Source organism: Vulpes lagopus, chromosome 10 (genome assembly GCF_018345385.1).
Source record: "Vulpes lagopus strain Blue_001 chromosome 10, ASM1834538v1, whole genome shotgun sequence".
Classification (NCBI taxonomy): domain Eukaryota; kingdom Metazoa; phylum Chordata; class Mammalia; order Carnivora; family Canidae; genus Vulpes; species Vulpes lagopus.
Genome location: NC_054833.1, coordinates 80,995,601 through 81,016,761, shown reverse-complemented (window position 1 = coordinate 81,016,761; position 21,161 = coordinate 80,995,601). Strand labels below are relative to the sequence as shown.

Genomic DNA, 21,161 nt, shown 5'->3' with positions numbered 1-21,161 from the left:
GCCTCTGTGGCTTGTTGGCACCCTTCCTCCCTGTCTCCGCCACCCATGTCTTCTCTCCTCTGTACTGTTGAACCCGACTCCCACTGCTTTCCTTGCCCAGCTTCTCTGTAAAGAGCTATAGTTCTGAGGGGGGTGGGCAGCCCTGGAGCAATGTTGATGTCACCTCCACTTCCTGTCTTGCTGGTATCACACTACCTCATTCCTGCATCCTATCCCCCTTCCCATTTATCCCACAACTTCCTTTGTTCTGCCATACCCAGCCCAAGGGATGCCCCCCGAAGGAACTGGAGTCTTCAGCTTGGAAAACAGGAGATGATAACATTCATTCATTCATTCATTCATTCATTCATTCATTCATTTGATTATTGATGTACACATGCATTTACTTCCATTCACTCACTCACCCGTTCCCTTGCTCTTTCCCATTCAATACCCCCTTCCTTTACTCTCAGGACACTTAATGAGCATCTACTATGTTCAAAGCCCTGAGTATTTGCAGGGGGAGGCGGGGAACAGAATACTCTGATGAATCAGCTCCATCCCTGCTGCCAACCGTTCAAGGTCAAGAAAGATAAATTGGCACAAATCAACTCAATTGAAGAGAAAAAGTAGCATGAGACAGCAATGAAGGGCTATGAAGTGTGTGTGTGTGTGTGTGTGTGTGTGTGTGTGTTTGTGGGGGGGGGCGGGGACAGAGGGGACTGAGGAGGACGATGGAAGCCCCACTCAGGAGGGGCACAGAAGACTTCCTGGAGGTGGTGCCATTTGACCCAGGCTTTGATGGGGGACAGGGTTGGGAGGTAGAGCTATCAGAGGGCACCGGGGTAGAGGGAACAGCAGGAACAAAGGAAATCCCAGTGTGAGGACACAGGAGGAAGCTCTGTCCATGGCTAGAGATGATTGGAAGAAATAAGTCTAGATGGGGCAGAGGACAGGACATGTGCTCCCATCTCTGGGCCTTCTGTCATAGACCAGGGGAGCAGCCTTGTCCTGAGTGACCCAGAGTCATGGTCATGGGGTAATGGCAAGACCTGGGTGGCAATTAGACCTCAACTGTTCAGTCAGCCTTAGATGGAGTGAGTCCTTCTATCCTGGAGGTATGTAAGTGGAGGCTGCGATAGTAGGTGTGTGTGTGTGGAGTGAGGGAGAGTTACAAGTTCTGGCCCAGGTTGTGGTCCTATCTGGAAAGGCTAAAAAGCTCAGCGGAGGGAATTCCTGGGAGTTTGGTTATGTACTCACTTATTCATACCCTCATTTGACCCTATACCCCTTCCCTCCTTCCTTTCTTCCTCCCTCCCTCACTTCCTGCCTACCTCCCTCCCTTCCTTCCAACAACAGCAACAGTTCCTTCCTTTTTCCTTCCTTCCTCCTCTTCCTTCCTTCCTTCCTTCCTTCCTATCACTCAGTCACTAAACCCTTGTCCTGGGCACACCCCATGCTATGGACTCAGATGACTCAGATGAACTCCTTGTCTGTGTGAGTTCCCACTCTGATGGGGGAGACAGACGCCCCATGGCAGACAGTGGCAACCTACTATCCCTGTGGCATATAGATGAAGGTTACTTCTCTGTGTTTTGTCACCGAGTGGGGTTGCAGAGTTGGGATGTGGGCCTGAAGAATGAATTTAGGCATGTGTCTTCCAGCCAGGAGGGCCCCATCTGTGGGGCCAGAGGAAGGATGTCACATGGGAAACAAAGTGCTTGCCGGAGAAAATACCTGGGGTCCCGGGGCTTAAAAGGCAGGCTTTCTTGAGACATGGGACTCCCCAGAGGTGCACTTGAGGACCAGGCCTTTGCACTACAGACACCACAAGCTCATCCCACACTAGCAGTGAGCCTACAGGGTTCAGGCACCTCTAGAGAAGTCCTTGGTCTGCATAAGCTGTAAGAAGGCTGCACAGAGTGCTGCTTACACCTGTGGGCTCTGGACTTAGATCAGGGTTCAAGTCCTTATGCTAACTCTTATCAATTACATGACTTAAGACAAATGACTCTTTGCTTCCAGTTTTCCTCTGTAGGAGAATGATAATCATAGTACCTTCCTCCAAGGATGAGGCCCAAAGGTGGTACCATATCTGAGGTGCTTGCACAGGGCTGGGCGTGTGGGAAAAGCTATAATGACAGTGACGGTGGTGGTGAGAGAGATGGTCAGTCAAAGTCCGCCTCAACAACCTCTGGGTCTTGTTCTCTCCACCTGTAAAGTGAAGTGGGAGGGCTGACCCAGCTCACTGGCTCCGACAGGGTGGTCTCTGGACCAGCAGCACCAGCAGCATGGGATCTTTTTATTTATTTATTTATTTATGATAGTCACAGAGAGAGAGAGAGAGGCAGAGTCATAGGCAGAGGGAGAAGCAGGCTCCATGCACCGGGAGCCTGACGTGGGATTCGATCCCGGGTCTCCAGGATCGCACCCTGGGCCAAAGGCAGGCGCCAAACCGCTGCGCCACCCAGGGATCCCGCAGCATGGGATCTTACTAGCAATACAAATTCTTGGGCTCTCCTGGAGCTTTTGCTTTCAGTAGTCTGAATTTTATTTTTTTTAAAGATTTTTTTTTTTTTTTTTTTTATGAGAGACACAGAGAGAGAGAGAGAGAGGCAGAGCAAGCTCCATGCAGGGAACCTGACACGGGACTCGATCCCGGGACCGCAGGATCACGCCCTGGGCTGAAGGCGGCGCTAAACCGCTGAGCCACCCGGGCTGCCCCAGCAATCTGAATTTTAAAAAGCCCTTTGCAGGGCAGCCCCAGTGGCTCAGGGGTGTAGTGCTGCCTTTAGCCTGGGGCGTGATCCTGGAGGCCCAGGATCCAGTCCCATGTCAGGCTCCTTGCATGGAGCCTGCTTCTCCCTCTGCCTGTGTCTCTGCCTCTTTCTCTGTGTGTGTGTGTCTCTCGTGAATAAATAAAATCTTTTTTTTTTTTTTTTTTTAAAGCCCTTTGCGTGATGCTGATGCAGGCTGACATTTGGGGACCTCACTCTTGCTTAAGACCTTCTCTCTATCCACCTTTCCAGGACTGTGATCCATCCAGTGTGCTGTGATCCATCCAGGTGTGCTACGTGTTTCCTACGCTTAGGGCTCTGGTCTGGGGGCTGACGGGGAGAGGGCATGGAGATGAGTAAGATGTGGTGTCAACCCTTGTGGGGGCTCCCAGGCGAGTTGGGGAGGGGAGGCAGATACCCATGAAATACTCACTGGAATCAGAGGCTGAACAGAACTGCCGAAGAGACGCGAGTCAGTTCTATAGTGAAGAGTAGGGAGGAGAGAGCCCTCTGCAGAGGGATGTGGCTCTCTGTTGCTTGTTCCTGACAGTGTACTGACTCAACCTTGCTGGGGGTCCTCTTGTAAGTCTCACTGAAGCCTCTCTTACTTTGTGCCTTGTTGTGGGGTGAGGTGGACAAGGCCATAGGCTTGAGGTTAGGAATGAGGAGTCCAGACAGCTTCCTCACAGACTTCTGGTGGCTCACTTTTCATCCCTAGGCTTCAGTGTATCCCTCTGTAAAACAGGGGGATTAGACGGAGTCCAGTGAATCTGTGAATCGTGGAGCCCTGGTAAGAGAGTAGGTTGGGGACCAGAAGCTTCTAGGTCTCATTCCCTCATCTGTGCAGTGAAGCCCTGAAATTGCTCTGGCTGCCTGCCTGGGTACAGTGAGATGAGCTGTCCCTTCCCAGTCGAGGTCTCATGATTCCTGTCCTGTTCATTTCACATTGCTTTTTAGCATGTGGGGCCTGTTCTTCATTCTTAGAGGCTTCCTCGGCCCAGTTGCCTGGCATTCAAGGCCGTGCTCGACAGATTCCCAGCTTTTCTCTGAAAGATGAGGATCCTTACTGCCTATTATTATATCCAGTTCTGTTCCTGTTAGCCCTTCCACCTCACCCCTTTTCTCAGCCCATTCAGTCTTCAGGCCAGAAAGCACTACCTCCTTCAGGAAGCCTCCTAGATTTCCCCAGCCCTCAGTGCCATCCTTGGACTGTCTTGCAGTCTTTAAGGTGTGACTTTAATTTCTCATTTGTTGACACTGAACTGCCTGCCGACAGACCCATGAGCTCTCTCTTTTTTTTTTTTTTACCCATGAGCTCTTTAAGGGAAAGGCTGGAGCTCATAGGGATGGGCATTAGAGCCCTTGACTCCCAGAGCAGGGAGGCTCAGAGACAAGAGGGAACTGGCTCAGAGTTACAGGGCACATTAGTGAGAGACTCAGGCCCAGAAGCCAGGTGTCTTAGGCCCAGGGGGAGACCTTAGGTGTGGGGTGTGAGCTAGAGGCAGTGAAGGGCAGAGGCCTCAGATGGGGTGACCTGTGTTTCAACACGGCTTTGCACTCAGTGGCTGTGCCCCCTGGGCTGTGTCACCTACCCTCCCCAAGGTTACCTTCCGAGGGGTTGGAGCGAGGACCAGGAGAGGCCTTGGACACAGTAGGAGCTTGGTTATTGTGTGGTGCTCTTTATCACTCCTGACCATTTGTCCACTCCAGCTCCCCTGCCTGGCTCTCCCCTGCCTTCTTCTCTGAACCACCAAGGTGGAGCAACTGTGCTCCATCATGAAAAGTCCAATGTGAGTGTCAAGGCCCCCTCATTAAGCCTCTTGCAGAAGTGAGAGGGACAAGAGAGAATCAAGGCAGTCTCTCCATCGGGAGTGGCTACAGAGTGCCTAGGGTGGGTGTCCACAGGGCCCAAGCCTGTGGAGCTAATGAGGTGGGATTTGACAGATGTCACTTTAAGAAGTCACATTGCTTATTTGAAGGAGGGAGGGGGTGTGCCCTGGCCCTGGCCACAGCCCCACTGGGCTGCACTTGGGGGCTGCCCTCCCAAGGGTGAAGAGTCCTAGCAGGTGGGCCTGATATGTCCCTGGCAGGCTGCTGGCAGCTCCCTGGCTTCCTGCCCCCTCCAGCCCGAGCCCTGGTGGACAGATAGAAGCCGGTGACCTTTGCCAGTCTAACTGGCTGGGGGCTGTGAGGTGGAAACTTCTGGCCCCTGGGAAAGACCACAGAGCCAGGAGACCCTGTGAGAAGGCTGTCAGGGGCTGGAAGTGGGGGTGACCAAGTTTGGCTGTGGCTAGGGATAAAGCGGGTACCCGGCCTCCTGATGTGGCTGGGGCCCAGTTGGTGTCCTCTCTCCTTGTCTCCAGCAGGCAGGCACAGGAGCTGGGAGTGGGGTGCTCTGGGAAAAGGCAGGCAGAGGGCAGTCTGGGGAGAGGCAGGCCTTGAGTGATAACTGCTGGGCTGGGAGGGGCGGGGGCTCGGGAGGAGGAGGAGCGGGAGGGGGAGGAGGAGTGGGGAGGAGGAGGAGGAGCGGGAGGGAGGAGAGGCCGAAGGCTTCATCTGGAGGCGGAGCGGGCTGCTGCTCAGGTGGCCCGCGGCTCTCACAGGGTTCTGCCAGCAGCGCCACGGGTTGGCAGGGTCTCAGCCACGATGATCCAGAATGTGGGAAATCACCTGCGCAGGGTATGCGGGCGGGCTGGGGGTTGCAGGGTGGCCCACGGGGTGGGGGTGAGGGCGTGGGGGTGCTGGGGGCTGGAGATCCCGAAAGAGAATTGGAGTTTCCATTCTAAGTCAGAAGTTCTGTATCTTCTCTGTCCTGGGCTGGTTCACCGTGAGCAGCAATCCCCAAACCAGCCCGGGGCCATGAGCTGCCCCAAGGGCTGGGGGGAGGAGGGCCTGCGGGGAAGTTCCTTGTCTGGAATGCTATTCCGGGGCTGTGTGTCTGTCCCAGCCATGTCCTGCGTGTGTGGCTTCTGCTGGACATCCGAGCCCATGCCTCTGTGGGGTTCGGGGCTGGATAGGGTTTGGAGCCCAGAGGCAGTGGTGCTGAAAGGAGCTACAGGGTCGGGGTGTGTGTAAGAGGGAGAGTGCAGGGATCCCTGGGTGGCGCAGCGGTTTGGCGCCTGCCTTTGGCCCAGGGCGCGATCCTGGAGACCCCAGATCGAGTCCCACGTCGGGCTCCCGGTGCGTGGAGCCTGCTTCTCCCTCTGCCTGTGTCTCTGCCTCTCTCTCTCTCTCTCTGTGGCTGTCATAAAAAAAAAAAAAATTTAAGAGGGAGAGTGCAAGTGTGGCAGGACGAGCTCTGGGAGCCTCTGGGTGGTTACCTCTCTCAGGTGCTCAGGACCAGGCATGGGCCTTGGAAAGGTGTCTGCAGGGTGCCCACATTTCCCTGGGATGTCTCACCAGGGACTTTGGAGTTGAGATTAGATGCTGAGGCATGGGACGGAGACAAGTGCTCATCACCCACCTGGCAGGAGCCTTTGATCTGGTGAACAGGACAAGGGTTCAGGACAGACTGGCAAAGGTTGTGCTGGGCACAGAGGGGGGTGTCCTCTGAGGACGTTGTCAGGAAACGCCTTTTTAGGGGGGCAGGGATGGGATGCCTGGGTGGCTCAGTTGAGCATCACCTTCAGCTCGGGGCGTGATCCCGGGGTCCTGGGATCAAATCCCACATTGAGCTTCTTGCAGGGAACCTGTTTCTCCCTCTGCCTATGTCTCTGTCTCTCTGTGTGTCTCTCGTGAATAAATAAATAAAATCTTAAAAAAATAATAAAATAAAGGGAGCAGGGGCAAATACATTTCTTACCTATCCCCCCCTCCATCTGGCTGAGTGCCAACCAGCTTAGACCTCAGCACCCTCTCCACTGGCCAGAGCACCTTCTCCCAGCTTCTCCGATTCCACATCCCACCTGTCCAATCTCCCTCCACTGAGGGATGCTTCTAATAGATAAATGTGCTTATTCCACACCTGCTCAGCCAGCTGCCTTCAGTGTAACATCCGTGTTCCTTACCTGACACAGAAAGATCTTGAAAACCTGCTTCTGCCTGCTTCTCACTGCTCATTCCACCCTCCCCACCTCTATGCATTCAGTGTGGCAGCTGAACCGAACTGCTTGCCACTGCCTTGGTATACCACCTTGGTTCTTTCCTCTTCACTGTGGTCCCTACTGTGCTTTCTGCTCGGGTGGCCCCTAGTCTCCCACCTCCTCCTCCACCCCCTGGAGAGTTACCTCTGAGCCCTTAGATCTCAGCTCAGATGCTGACTCCTCTAGAAAGCCTTCCCAGACTCCCCAGGGCACAGGGAGCCTCTGCGTTAGCTCCGTCTCCCCCTGACGTGTATGTCCACCTCTTCCACCGGGAGTTCCAGGAGGCTGCTCTCGCTGTGCCCAGCAGATGGCCTGGGCATGGTCAGAACCCCAGCAATGCCTAATGAACAAATGGATGGGCACCGGAGCTTCTCAGTGAGGCCAAGGGTGGGATCTGGGCCACAGGGCCTCCTGCTCCCCATCTCCTGAGCATGGCGCAGACAACATATTCCCGATGGGGCTGTGTCTTCTCTTGTGCCTTTCATGATTTCTCCCCATTGATCCCCATCAATAATTGAGGAGAAGATTGTGGGGAAAGGATGTATCATTATCATTATCATTTTACAGAGATAACTATATATAGGGGCACCTGAGTGGCTCACTCGGTTAAGCATCTGCCTTTGGCTTGTGTCATGATCTCAGGGTCCTGGGATAGAGCCCTGGGTCGGGCTTCCTGCTCAGCAGGGATCCTGCTTCTCTTTCTGCCTCTTCCCCTGCTTGTGTGCTTCTCTCTCTCTCTGTCAAATAAATAAATAAAATCTTTAAAGCATAAAACTATAAAAAGCAATATATATACCAACTATATATATATAGTTTTTAATGAAAAGCAAGCAAATAAAAAACCCCACCAAACTCTCTTCACTGGGGACACAGAAAGCCAGGTTAACTGGGAATGGAAAGGGGCACACAGATAGCCCACAGCCCTGCTTCACAGGGTTTGGGGGCCCTTGTCAGCATCCCAGGCACTGTGGATAGTGAATCTTTTGGAGTTAGATGGTTCTGGCTCTTACCTGCCCCTGGGCACCCAGCAAGCCCTTGGAACATGTGAATGAGTGAGTGAGGTGGTAAGCCTGCCAAGCTGAGGGCACAAGGTGTGGCGGGGGAGCTCTGATTGCCTGGCTGCTGGTGCTGGAAAGGTCCGACTGTCCTGTCTCAGCCCTTGCCTCTCTCAGTGGAGACCCTCCCCTTCCCCATCCAGGGTGCCTGTCTACTGGGCCCTGAGTCCCACGCTCCTGGGCTGGTAGTGATCTGCTGGTACCCTAGTGGGAGAGTGGCAACCTCTGCTCAGCTTCCGTTTTAGCCAGGTCAAGGCCACCTCCTGAGAACTTTATTTACTCTGGGAGAGGTGATAGAGCTGTTGATCCCCATTCTCCTTGGAAGGCCCTGCACCCTGGTAGTGTTGCCAACAGGTGGTGGAAGATCGGAAAGAGCAACAGGAATTGGTGCCGACTCCTGACGGGGATCCCACTGCTTCACCTTGAACCTGAGGACAGCTGGAGGTTCTCCCCAGCCCAGCTGCTCAGCCTCACTGAGGGTCTAGTACAGAGTGTGAGGAGGTTTCAGGCATGGCATTTGGCCACCCCTGGATTAGAATCTTATCTTTACCCCATTGCTCATATGTAACCTTGGGCCATGCTCCCCCTCTCTGAGTGTTCTCTGAGGCCTCCACCAGCCTTGACAGTTTGGACTTTTGGGAAGGGTTTGTGCACCATCTTGAGGTTGGTCCTGACAGCAAAAGGCAGGGGCCTGTCTGCCTTGAGAGCCCTGCTTTGTGGTAGAGGAGGGACACCCACAGGAATGAAAGGGCATGCCTATGATACAGTGTGAGTGCAAAAACTTGTGAATGAATGAGTGACTATGGGAGAAGGGTGCTGAAGTGGTCCCAGAAGGTTTCCTGGAGGAAGAGGCAGGACTCAGACACTTAGCCACTTAGCTTCAGCCTGTTCAGGAGCTGCATGTGAACCCTGGTCTCAGCCATGGACAGATGCCTTTAGTGTTTGTAGTCTGTCTGGAGGACTCTTCTTCATCCTGCAAAACCCAGCTCAGCCATCGTTTCCTCTACCCATCCACATCCTGCCTGCCTGCTCCCAGAATTAATGGCGTCGCCTCAGGATGTGATACTAATTTTGCTTGTTCCCTCCACAGGGATTTGCACATGGCAGGTACTAAGTACTCTGGGATGAACCCAGGCTGCTGTGTGGTGCTCACAGCTAATGAAGGAGACACAGTGAGAAAGTAGTCAAGTAAATACACGATCCAAATCTGTGCTAAGTGCCATGAACAGTAATAATGATGAGCGTAAATGCCATATAAGCGCTCCCTGCATGCCAAGCATGCATTAACTTGTTTATTCTTTACAACAACTCTGTGGAGTAGATAACGTTACTATGCCCGTGTTGAAGACGAAATGGAGACAGAGAGGTTAAGTAACTTGCCCAAGGTCACACAGCTATTAAGTGGCGCTGCTGACATTAAACTCTCAGGGAACTGTGAGAGAATAATGAGAGAGGTCAGGGGAGGGCTCTCTGAGCTGGTGACAACTGAATAGAAACCTAGCAGCTGAGAAGGAGACAGCCAGAGGAAGGGCTGGAAGGGTATTCCAGGCAGAGGGAATGGCATTCACTTGTAGGCTCCAAGGCTTGGGATGGGGCTTGGTGCCTCTGAGCTATTGAGTGGGGGGCAGTGTGGCCTGGACAGGGGCAAGCAAGGGCAGAGCAGGTGGGAGGGGCTGAGACAGGCAGGCAGTAGTATGCCTCGGGCTAGGGGTCTGGGCCTGGTAGGCAGGGTTTGGGGTTTGGAGCGCTAGGAGTTGTATTGTCCTGCCCACCAGACCATGTGGTGCTCGGGGATGCTCTGGTCCTCAGGCTTAGTGCCAAGGTACATGGTCCTGCACATTGTGCTCAGAGAAGCTCAGAGACCTAGGGAAACACATTGTCATGGTTCCGCTCTGGACAGGCAGCCCCACGAAGGTCCTGGCCACTTTCCCATCCACTCCCTGACCCCTCATAACAGGAAGGTGGGTGATAGGCTCAGCCCCCATAGGCAGGGCATGGAGAAGTGAGATGATATACTTGGGCTTATGAAGCTGGTGAGAGACTTAGAATCCCTACCTGGCAGGCTGAGACCTTTTTCCCAGCCCCTGACCTGGCCAGGGAGACATCTGGAACTGCTTTGCATCTAAAACATGACCTCGCTGTCACACTCAGACCCACTCCATCACAGCCTCCCCTGTGCACCTTCGCACACTGATAATGCACATCCGGGGCTGATCACCTTCCCCCTCACACACACCAGCGGTCTAGAGGAGGCTGCACCACTGCCCTTCACCTGTGTTTGGTCAGGCCATGCTGGCATCCCCAGCACCTCTGGACAGCTGCTCATGAGTCTAGAGATCTGCCTTAGACATACTAACTCACTTTACCCTTGAGTTCTTAGTTTCCTCAGCTGTGAACCAGGTCTGTTCCTGTAGATCTTGCCAGAGCATTGGCAAGATTAATGACTCTGGAGGAGTGCGGAGCTTGGCACACAATCAACCGTGGTAGAGGTTGATTGGTCCTTCTCTTTTCATTTCATCTGGACTTCTGATTCCTCAATGTTTCAAAGACAGGGTCAGTTGGTTGGAGGAGGTGGTAAAGACGAACTTGCCGTGTACCTACTAGGTGGCAGCCCTGCTACCAGCCCTGCTAGGCTTGTGGTATTCATCTGGCTTTACAGATGAAAGAGAACCAAGGCTCTAGCACTGAGCCACTTTGAGCTAGTTGGAGAATTCAAATCACGTCGGGGGCGCCTAAGCTCCAGCTGGGCAGGGGCCCCGTGCCATGGCACTTCTCCTTGTCCTGGGCCGACCTGGCTAAGCAGAGGAACTCACACCCCTGCCTTGTGCCTGGCCTGTCCTGTGCCTTCAGGGACAGATGGTGCTGTCGGCCTGAGGCTCTGCTGTCTCCCTGGCTGCGTGCCTGTGAGCTCCTGCCACTCTTCAGGAGCAGCCTCTTTGTGGGTAGCAGTTGGCATCAGGGCAGTGATGGAAAGGACCAGAGTCTGGCACTCTGGGGACACTGGGATGAGTCAGACTAGACCTGCCCTCAGGTGCCCCCAGGCTGATGGGGAGACAGAGAGAGGTACAAACCACTGATGACAGCAGAGTGTGGCCAGGCTGTGAGAGAGCGAAGCCCGGGGTGGCCCTTCACCAGCCTAGGGGCAGGGCAGGCTCCCTGGGGGAGTGATGGTTTGGCCTGGCCTTCTTTGGGTCAGGAAGCCTGGCCCAGGCAGAGGCATCTGTGTGTGAGACGTGGGGAGGAGCTCGTTATACCAGCAACGGTGAGAGAATTTGGGAGTGACACCTTGAGGAGTCCCTCTCCTGCCCCCTTGTCCAGGAAATATGTATGTCCTGCCTGGGGCTTCTTCCATAGTAATAGTTTGCCCTCAGCAAATCAACATTAAGTCATTAATGTCAGCAGACATAAGCATTAAGCATCTGTTTCGGAGACGCAGCTTTGGAAGTGAGCAAAGCAAAATCCCAGCACGGGACGTGGTGCCCTCAGGCAAGTCCCTCAGATAGCCCAGGTCTTCGTTTTCCTGTTTTGTGCAAGGGGCCTAATTGTGCCTCACAAGGTTTGGGCAAGGATTACATAATGTTATGGACACAAAGCCATTATATAATGTATACAAAGGCCTGGAACATGGTAGGTACTGAAGAAATTCTGCCCAGGATTGGGGAAAGGGGAGATGTTGGTCAAAGGGCGCCAACTTTCAGTTATAAGATGAGTAAGTTCTGGAGACCTGGTGTATGGCATGGGGACCACAGTTAACAACAATGAGTTACACACTTGAAATTTGCTGAGAGTAAATTTCAAGTGTTCTTATCTCTGCCCCCCCTCCCCCACCCGTCCCAAACAGGGGAACTCTAAGTTGATGGATGTGTTAATCCCTTGATTGTGGTCATCATTTCACAATATATATTGTCTATCAAAACCTCACGCTGTGTGATCTAAATACATAACAACTTTTATTCGGCAAACACTGGGACTCCAGGGAGCTGTGGCCCTGTGCTTGAGGAGTCTCCCATCTCCTCATGTGTGCACCCACTTTGCAGTCTGGGAAGCACCATGAAAGCTTTATCTTGTCTGGTTTTTCAGAAGCGCAGAGAATTGGCAGGCTGGCACCCCCGGCCCTCTGCTGTGGTCCCGAGAGCCCCATTCCTCAGGGTGGGATGTTCCCCGCCCCTGACCTTTCCACTCCTCGCTGCTGTCCTATTTGTGACCTCTGGAACCGGCTGTGATCTGTCCCGGGGGTGTGGCCCTGCCAGGTGTGGCCCATTCCTAAGCCTGGAAAGTGGTCAGAGGTTGGGAAGGGGAGTGGCCCTTAAGCCTTCCTAAAGCAGCCTCAGGTTTACAGCGTTTCCAGGGCTGAGCTGAACCAGGTGGGTCTCAATTTCCATTTGATTCCTTGGGGAGGGTGTAGGGAGACCAGCTTCTGTCCTTCTCCAAGGATACTACTCTCTGTTGCTGTGGGAGGGACAAACGGGTGGTCTAGAGTCAGAAGACTAGCTGGTTCTGGCCAAGTGGCTAGCTGCTACTCTCTTCTTTCTTTCTTTCTTTCTTTCTTTCTTTCTTTCTTTCTTTCTTTCTTTCTTTCTTTCTTTCTTTCTTTCTTTTTTTAAGATTTTATTCATTTATTCATGAGAGACACACACACAGAGAGAGAGAGAGAGAATGAGGCAGAGACACAGGCAGAGGGAGAAGCAGGCTCCATGCAGGAAGCCTGATGTGGGACTCGATCCCTGACTCCAGGGTCACGCCCTGGGCTGAAGGCAGGCACTAAACCGCTGAGCCACCCAGGCTGCCCTAGCTACTCTTTCTGAGCCTTAGTTTCCTTGTGTGTAACATGGGGCTGTGGGGGTAGTAATGAGCCCTGTCCCGTGAGGCTGCTTGTGTCATGCAGGTTAGGGCCATGCTGGCCTTTACACACAGACAACAAGTTTTAGGATTGAGTGATGTGCCTATAGGCTTTGAGGACAGTGGGGTGCCTGGGGGAGGAGGGCTAGAGACAGGAAGGGGTCCAAGGACCAAATGACTTTGGGTCAAGGGAAGGGGCTGGCCCAGCATTGCTCCCAGCAACCCCACCCCAGGGCCTCCTGGGATTCAGAGTTTACTGATCCCTACCCCCCTCACTTAAGACTAAGAGGTGTGTCTCACCATGCAAACTGGTTCTCAGCAAGGCAGACAAAAGACTAGGATGGGCTTCTGAGCCCATGAGGCCCTCTGGATAGGCCATGTGGGAGTGATGATGGTGGTTGGGATGCTGAGATCCCTACAGCTCAGGTGGACTGCTCAGAGACCATCCCACTTCCAGCTCTTTCTCCATATCACCTGGAAGGCAATTCATGGAGGGTCTCCAAAGTGCCAGGCTCTGTCTCGGAAGTCCCATGGGCTATATGATCTAGTCTGCCTCCAGGGCTGGTGTCCCCCCTGGAGCACCCCTGCCAGGCTCTGGAGTCAGGAAAACCCAAGTCTGTCCCTTCTTCTTCTTCTTTCTTCTTTCTTCTTCTTTCTTCTTCTTCTTCTTCTTCTTCTTCTTCTTCTTCTTCTTCTTCTTCTTCTTCTTCTTCTTCTTCTTCCTCTTCTTCTTCTTCTTCTTCTTCTTCTTCTTCTTCTTCTTCTTCTTCTTCTTCTTCTTCTTCTTTTTTTAAATAAATTCTATGGCCAACATGGGGCTCGAACTCACAACTCCGAGATCAAGAGTTGTGTGTTCTATCCTATAGCCAACAGGGCACCCCTTCCCTCTGCTTTTTACCGGCTATGTTTTTCCTGTGGATCCTTCCATGTTCCCTGTCTGAGATTCCTTTTCCTTAACTATAAATGGGGGCTCCTGCTTCAGAGTGGACTTGAGAATTCAAGGGCCCCCAAGAACTAGACCCGGCACATAGTAGGTACACAATAGATGGTAGCTGTAGATTTTGAAAACGGGATCTCCAAGGTTCTGCCAGGGGGAATTCTTGGGCAGCCCCTACCTGTAGGCAGCTCCCTGGCTTGGGGAGATCCCTCTTCTACTGGCTGTGTCCCATCAGCCTCCAGAGGAGCCCTCAGGTATCTCCCAGACTCTAGGCAATCAAAACCACTTTCCTGTACCCATGTTCCCTTCCAACTACTTCCTGGTTTCTTTGCTTCCTTTTCCCAGTAAAATCTCTGCAAGACTTTTCTGTGGTCCCTCCTTCTACCTCTCTGCCTCTCACCCTGTCCCTAATCCATGACTCCTCTCCCTAACTTCCCTCCACCCCCTTAGAGCTTCTCTACCTGTCTGCTGGGACTGCTCAGCAACCTGACCAGCAGGCACCCTGTTGGAGATCCACCCTCTTTAGTGTCCATCCACCTCGCCTAGTTCCCTGTGGTTTCCTCTGTAGCCCGCTCCCTCCCACCAACCTCTAAATAGCTCCGTCGTTGCTCTTTCCTTGGATGATGTCTGTTCTGTCTACTGTGGCTGTATGAAAAACTACCCCCACACAGTGGCTTAAAACAAGAACCATTTCATTGTATCTTGAGAGTTTGTGGGTCAGGAATTTGGACAGGACTTGGCTGGGTGACCGTTCTGCTCTACATGGGTAGGGCCTTGGGGGTAGCTGCGACCTGCCACCCTGCTGTTCCTCTGGCAGCCAGGCTTGTCCCCGTTTCTCCTTGGGCTCTTTGCACCCTCTGTTCCCCTGCCTGGAACCCTGTGCCAGCGGAGCCTTGCATGACTGCTTCTGCTTATCATTCATTCAGGTCTGGGCCTTGAAGCCTCCTTCGTTGTGGAGGCTGGATTTGCATCTCCTGCCTCCACCACCTTCTCTCTTCATCACATCCGCTGTTTCCCACAGCACTTTTCATTTTTAAAATGACCATGTTTCTTTGCTTATTTTATTATCTGTCCATCAGGGAACACATTTAATGTTATATTCCTAGCATCTTGAAGGAATGAATGGAAGTTTTAAAAAAAGATTGATGTTGATTCCCAGCTAGAATTGCCCTCTTTCTAATCTCATGCACCCCAGTTTGGTCTTGTGGTTTTTTTGTTTGTTTTTTAAGATTTTATTTTTTAAGTAATCTCTACACCCAATGTGGGGCTTAAACTCATAACCCTGAGGTTAAGGGTCATGGGCTTGACCTTGAGGCATCAGGTGCCCCTTGTCTTGGTTTTCTCTCTTACCGAACCCTCCTGTCCTCTGACCCAGCCAGCCCTGAGCTGTGTCGCCTGAGACCCATCACCAGGCCACATATAGCCTTACCCCCTCATGGTCCCCCTCCTGCCTGGTTGTCCTTCCAAGCTACCCCCCCTCAGCTCCCCCCTCACAGGGCTGAGCCTTGTGCTGCTAGTTACACCCTAGCCCGAGGCTGCCTCCTTCCAGTCACTGAATGTTCCTGCCCTAAACATGTCCCCACCCTCACCACACCAGAAGCCTTCAGCAAGAATCAGTCCCTGTTATGGGCACATGAAATTGTGAGGCTGCTTGTGTAGATCCAGCCAATAAGCTAGAGCCACCCCAGCAGCCATATAACTTAAAACAAAGTGAGGGTGACAGAAAACCCCAAATGCAGGCAGATACCATGAATCTTGTTCCTTTCATCTGCTTGATCTTATGTTTATAGGTTATAGCCTTTCAGGTGGCCATCTGGAACCAGGTTTGTGTCTTCATTCCAGGCATTTGATCAAACGTTGAATGGAATAAACAAATGATACTCCATTAGAGACACCTCCTGGTTCAGTTTAACATATTTTCACATTTTTTACTGAGCGTTTACAATATTCTGGGTCTGTGCAAACACAAAATTCACAGAATATGTCCATTCTCGCTTCATGATCTCTTCCCTTGTGCCTGGGATGCCTTGTTCCTAGTGAGCCGGAGCTGGTTTCCAGTGATTGTTGTCTTCTATACCTTTGTGAGGGGGTCTTGAGCCTTTCAGGGGCCCGGAAAAGGAGGTCTCCCAGCAACTATCGCGTATGCTTAGACTGTGTGTGGATATTTGTGGGAGCCCTCTGTGGAGTGTCATGGACTTTGCCCGTTCAACATCTTGGTTCATGACTGAAGTGAAGCCTGGTGATTGGTAGACAGATGGCATGTTCAACTGGCAGTGATTGTCACAGAGCAGGGCTGAAAGACCTGTCTGATGCCACCTCTGCTGGAGCTCCCCTGCCACTTTCCTGTCTTCCCAAAGCCTGGGTCCTCATCCTCAAGCTTGGTGTGGGCTCTTGCAAGTCCACCCAGCCAGTCATGGCAGGTCTCTCTCACCCCTAGGGACTGTGCAGACTCCTGCTGGCTAGCATGATTTCCTGTGTTGCTCATCAATGCGTAGATTTTTAATAACATGAAGAGCTGACCCCTTTTTTTAAAAAGATTTTATTCAGGGGATCCCTGGGTGGCGCAGCGGTTTGGCGCCTGCCTTTGGCCCAGGGCGCGATCCTGGAGACCCGGGATCGAATCCCACATCAGGCTCCCGGCGCATGGAGCCTGCTTCTCCCTCCGCCTGTGTCTCTGCCTCTCCCTTTCTCTCTGTATGACTATCATAAATAAATAAAAATTAAAAAAAAAAAAAAAAAGAAAGAAAGCCCCTGGCTACCTGGGGCTACTAAAAAAAAAAAAAAAAAGATTTTATTCATTCATGAGCGACAGAGAGAGAGAGACAGGGACACAGGCAGAAGGAGAAGCAGGTTCCCCGCAAGAACCTGATGCGGGACTCCATTCCAGGATCACGCCCTGAGCCAAAGGCAGACACTCAACCACTGAGCCATCTGGGTGCCCTGAACTGAGCCTTTTTAATTACATTCTCTGGGTCAGATTCTGTATCAAGCACCTTGCACATATAATCTCACTGAGTCCTGTTTGTGATAACCTTACTTCCATTTTACAGATGTGGAAAATGAGGTTTGCTGAGGTTCACCTGCTCATCCTTTCCTCAACAAATCTTTCTCAGATTCCTCTGAGACTGTGTGGGGCACATGGGTAAAGGGATGAGAAGGCCATCCTGCAGCTGGAGAACTTGAGGTTGAGGGAAGGCCGTGGAGTGTGGCATGCGCCCAGAGAGGACCGTCAGTGCATCTGCTCAGCCCAGCAGTCTCTGCCAGAGCCCAGGCCCAGCTCTGGGGCTCTAACCCTTTGACCCGGCCACTCCGGGCCTTCCAAGCAGCCTCTTGAAATTGGTGTTCCTTGGCCAGGCCTGTTCTGGGGCCTGGTTCACTCCTTGGCAGTGTAAGGAATGCATCTGCGGATAAAGTCCCAGCTCTCACTCTGGCCACTCCTCTGCTTCGGAATAGTTTCTTGAATACTTTGGGGAGAAAAAGTTGGTGTGCTGTGTGGGGGAAAGCTGGGTGAGGCTGGAGAGAAGAGACCAGGGGACTGCAGACCCCAGGGTGGGCAGAAGTGGGGGCATCCGGGGGGCCTCCCACCCAAGGGTGGGAGGGCGGGCCCCACCTGCTGGGGGAGGACCAGACCCCATCCCTCAGCACAGGGCCTGCAGGGACTGGAGAAGCAGCAGGGGCCTCAGAGGGGCCGTGGGCTGCCAGCTTCCTGGGGCAGGAAGTCCCGGCAGTGGCCAGAATCCCTCCCGCAGGGCTCCTGCAGGGCTGCGCAAGCAGCTCAGGCCTGAGGAATGTGTGCAGCCGAGGTAGGAGGGGCCCCTTCCTGCCCCTTTACTTCTCCCTCTGCCCAGTGCCCTTCTGTCTCCTCTCTCCTGCTTGCTGTGTTCCCTACCGGCCTCTGTGCTGTGACCTCATGGTTTCCTCCCCTCCCCCGCATCCCCTCCCCCTCTTCTCCTTCTCTCTCTGGGACCTCTCTCTTCTCCCCACTTCCCTCTTCTGGTTCTTTGTCCCTTGGCCCTTGCCGTCCTGGGGGTGCTCAGGGTGCCTGCAGCCGGTGGGCCCAGCTCCAAGGTGAGCAGGCTCATGTCAGGAGCTCGGTGCCCGTTGCCATGGTGACCCCAGGCAGGTGGCAGGCAGTGTGGGGTGCAGGCAGGAGGCTGGGGAGTGCCGTGCTGAGCCGGTAGGCTGTGCCTGCCCTCCCCAATCCCTGAAGGGCCCGCTTCACTGCCAGGGGCTCCAGCACGGGGTGTTGCCCACCAGTTTCTGGCTGGGGTTTCTGGTTGGGTGCTATCAGAGCATCTCCCCTGAAGAGCCATGTGGTGGGGGCCAGTCGCCCTGGGGGTTGGATGGCCTGTGTTCGGATCCATCCTGCCTCTGCCCTGGGTTTGCGGGAGGCAGAGGGAGGGAGGGGGCAGACAGCCCCAAGGCGGGAGCTGCAGGGAGGCAGCTGCCAGTGGTGTTGGGGGCAGTGTGTGGAAGAACTGACAGGCTCCTCAGGGGAAGGGTCATGTCGAAAAGGAGTGAGCCCCCTGTCTCTGGGACTAAGCAAGCTCATGCTGGACGACTACTGAGGGAGTGTGGTAGCCGAGAGCCTGCCTGGGCCTGGGCCGTCTTGCTGCCGTGGACTTCCTTGCCCTCTGGAGAGACAGGATTTACAAAGGATGGCGTTCAGCTCAGAGAGCTTGCAGTTTCCTCACCAGGAGCGGCCACCTCCCTCCTTCCTGGGCTGCCGGGCCTCGGACGTCCAGTAGGACCAGCGCCTTGAGCGTGGGTCGTGGGGAGGAGGGGTACAGATACCTCCATACCCTAGCTGTTTCCTGTGGGGACATGAGGGGAGGGGAGCTGGGGCCTATGGGTTCTGGAAGGGCCCAAGGTCTGGCAGGGATGCAGCAGTAACTACCCTGCCTGGCAGAGGGGAGAGGCAGTTGCAGCCAAGCAGCCAAGCAGCGTCAGACTTGGAGTTAAACAGACTTGAGTTCCGGTCCCGACTCTGCCTTCATGGTGCGATTTTGCGCCTGCGCACGTGTGTGTGTACAAGTTACTGACCCTTTCCAAGTCTCTATTTTCCCATCTGTACATTGTAGATAATAGCAAGGCTGTTGATCAGAGCTGTGTAAAGATGAAAAGAGAGAATGCACTCCTTTGTGGAGTACTTGGCGTGTAGTGTAGTAAATACTTCCGGGAGGTGGGGTGGTGGTGGTGGTGGGGATTGTTCTCAAGCTCCTCTGCATGCCCACCCCTGCAACTTTATACGTGAGGAAACGGGGGCCAGAGAGATGAAAACGGGTGCTCCCATCTCACAGGTCCTTAGTCTGGGGCACGCGGCACAGAAGGCACCCAGTCAGTGCGGGGAGGCGGGAACAAGGGTGCAGGCTGAGGGGTGACACACAGCCAGCCCCTGGTCCCACAGCTTCCACGCAGGCTCCCGCAGGCCCCTGCCACCTCTCCTAGGGCACCCCATCTAGCCCTTGGCTCGGGGATGGGGGGACCCACTCAGGTTTGTCCCCTCCCCCCCTGCAGGCCCTACTCAGCCTTGTAAGAAATGCTGGAATAAAAAGGCAGAAACACCTCCCCTCTCCAATTTACAAAGCACTTGCCATTTGCTGCCTCCTTTGCACCTCAGGACAGCTCTGTGAAGTACTCATTGATCTCATGGTATGGATGAGTCTGGGGGTGCGTGGGGGTGCTTGTTGGTGGACATGTGAGTAACTGGGTGGAGAGGAAGGAAGGAGCCTGTGGCCTCCATGCTTCTGAGGCAGGTCTGGGATTCATCTGCAGTGCCCCCCACCTCCAGAACCCACTGTCCCACACCACCTCCGCTCCCCACATTTCCGTTTCCCCAAAGAGAGAAACAAAGGCTGCTGTTGTCTGTGGTATTTTAGGAAAGACAGGTGCCGGTCCAGCCAACTGCCCTGTCTTAAATGCACAGCACTTCACAGTTAGCTGGGTGCTTTTGGTTTTGGGACCTCCCTTAAACCTCACACTGCTCTTGGATGGCGGTGGGGTGGGGGTTTTTGTCTTTTTTTTTTTTTTTCCCCCAAAGAAGAAACAACTTCAAAATCCCTGGGTGGCTCAGTGGTTTAGCGCCTTGCCTTCGGCCCAGGGCGTGATCCTGGAGTCCCGGGATCCAGTCCCATGTTGGGCTCCCAGTATGGAGCCTGCTTCTCCCTCTGCCTGTGTCTCTGCCTCTCTCTCTCTCTATGTCTATCATAAATAAATAAATAAAAATCTTAAAAAAAAAAAAAAAGAAGAAACAACTTCTCAGTGACTTACTCAAGGTCTCAAGACCTTTGGACAGAGATCCACCCATGCCTCAGTTTCCCTAACCAAACAGGCAGTTGTAATCCACTTCCCAAGCCCTTCTCACTCTTGTGGTGGAAGCAGGGCCTGTAGTGTAGATGGAGGCAGGAGGCCAGTGCTCTGTGGTTCAGAGCTGGGGGACCTTGGACAGGACTTGGGAGTACTCTGGGCTTGGGTCTCCTGTGTATCTTGCCAGGGACAACGCCTCAAATATTTGTCCAGGGGACAGAGGAGGTACAAATGGGAAAGTATTCAGAAAATGCCCTGGCCCTGGCTGGGTCCCTGCAGGCTTCTCAGTGTGACAGGGGGAGTTTTCAAGATGACCTAGCTGAGGGTAGGTGTCAGATTTCAGACAAAGTTATTTTTACCCTTGGGGTAGAGGGAGGCAGGTGATGTTTAGGCTCTTTTCTAGAATGGGGTGAGGGGGCAGGGGTGGGAGTGGGGCCTCTAGTGGGGAAACTCACCTGACCTGATGGCTGGCAGTCTCCCTGGCCTACATGGGGTGACACTAGTAGAGATCGGGGACCACTGAACAAATCCATTCTTTTGGTCCACAGTGAGCCAGGCATGTGGACACCAGGAGTAGAGAGACAGGGCTCCTGCCTGGTGGGTCTTCTGGTCCAAGCTACCCAACTACTCCCACAATTCCGTGAACATTGTTGGAGTGGACAGCATTAGAGAGGTGCTCCTCCTGGTGCCAGGAGCATGAGAGTGCAGGATAGGTAATGGATCTGAGGGGTGAGTAGGCTTTGCAAAGGCAAAGAGTGCTCCAGGCACAGGGGCATGTGCAAAGGCCCTGCAGCAGGAGGTGTGGCAGGGCAGTCTGTGGGGCCTTATAGGCCTTGGTAAGGAGTTCTTTCTGTGAGCCAAACCCTTCATAGTTGGAAAGAGTCTTAGAGACTAAATGTCCCACTTGGGAGATGAGAAAACTGAGGCCTAGACAGCTAATAATGAAACCTATCATTTTTTTACCAAGCCAAACAGGCTTGCTTCCAGTGTGTTTTTTTTTATTAAAAAAATTAAAAATTGGTATTTGGTATTTTATATTTTATTTATATTAAATTAGCAGACTTACCTGATATTTGTTTAAAATGGTTTCTCTTAAGAATTAAAAAAAATATGGAGCACCTGGGTGGCTCAGTGGCATCAGACTCCCTATAGGAGCCTGCTTCTCCCTCTGCCTGTGTCTCTGCCT

The 21,161-nt window shown here is 53.3% G+C and overlaps 1 protein-coding gene across 4 annotated transcripts in view; it reads left to right on the top strand.

Annotated features, from left to right (window-relative positions):
* Nucleotides 1–21,161, top strand: part of ACOT11 (acyl-CoA thioesterase 11) — a 73,698-nt gene that overhangs the window by 26,373 nt on the left and 26,164 nt on the right. The window contains exon 1 of one of the 4 annotated variants that reach the window (XM_041772000.1): nt 2,938–3,044. The exons of 1 other annotated variant lie outside the window; for it this stretch is intronic. Coding sequence is in view for 2 of the 3 variants with exons in the window: in XM_041771996.1 (XP_041627930.1) it covers nt 5,403–5,435 (33 nt within the window). In the remaining variant the exon portion in view is untranslated. Of the gene's footprint in view, nt 1–2,937; nt 3,045–5,329; nt 5,436–16,530; nt 17,473–21,161 lie in introns of those variants that run through there. 2 more of the 4 variants (XM_041771996.1, XM_041771997.1) reach the window with 2 other exon arrangements.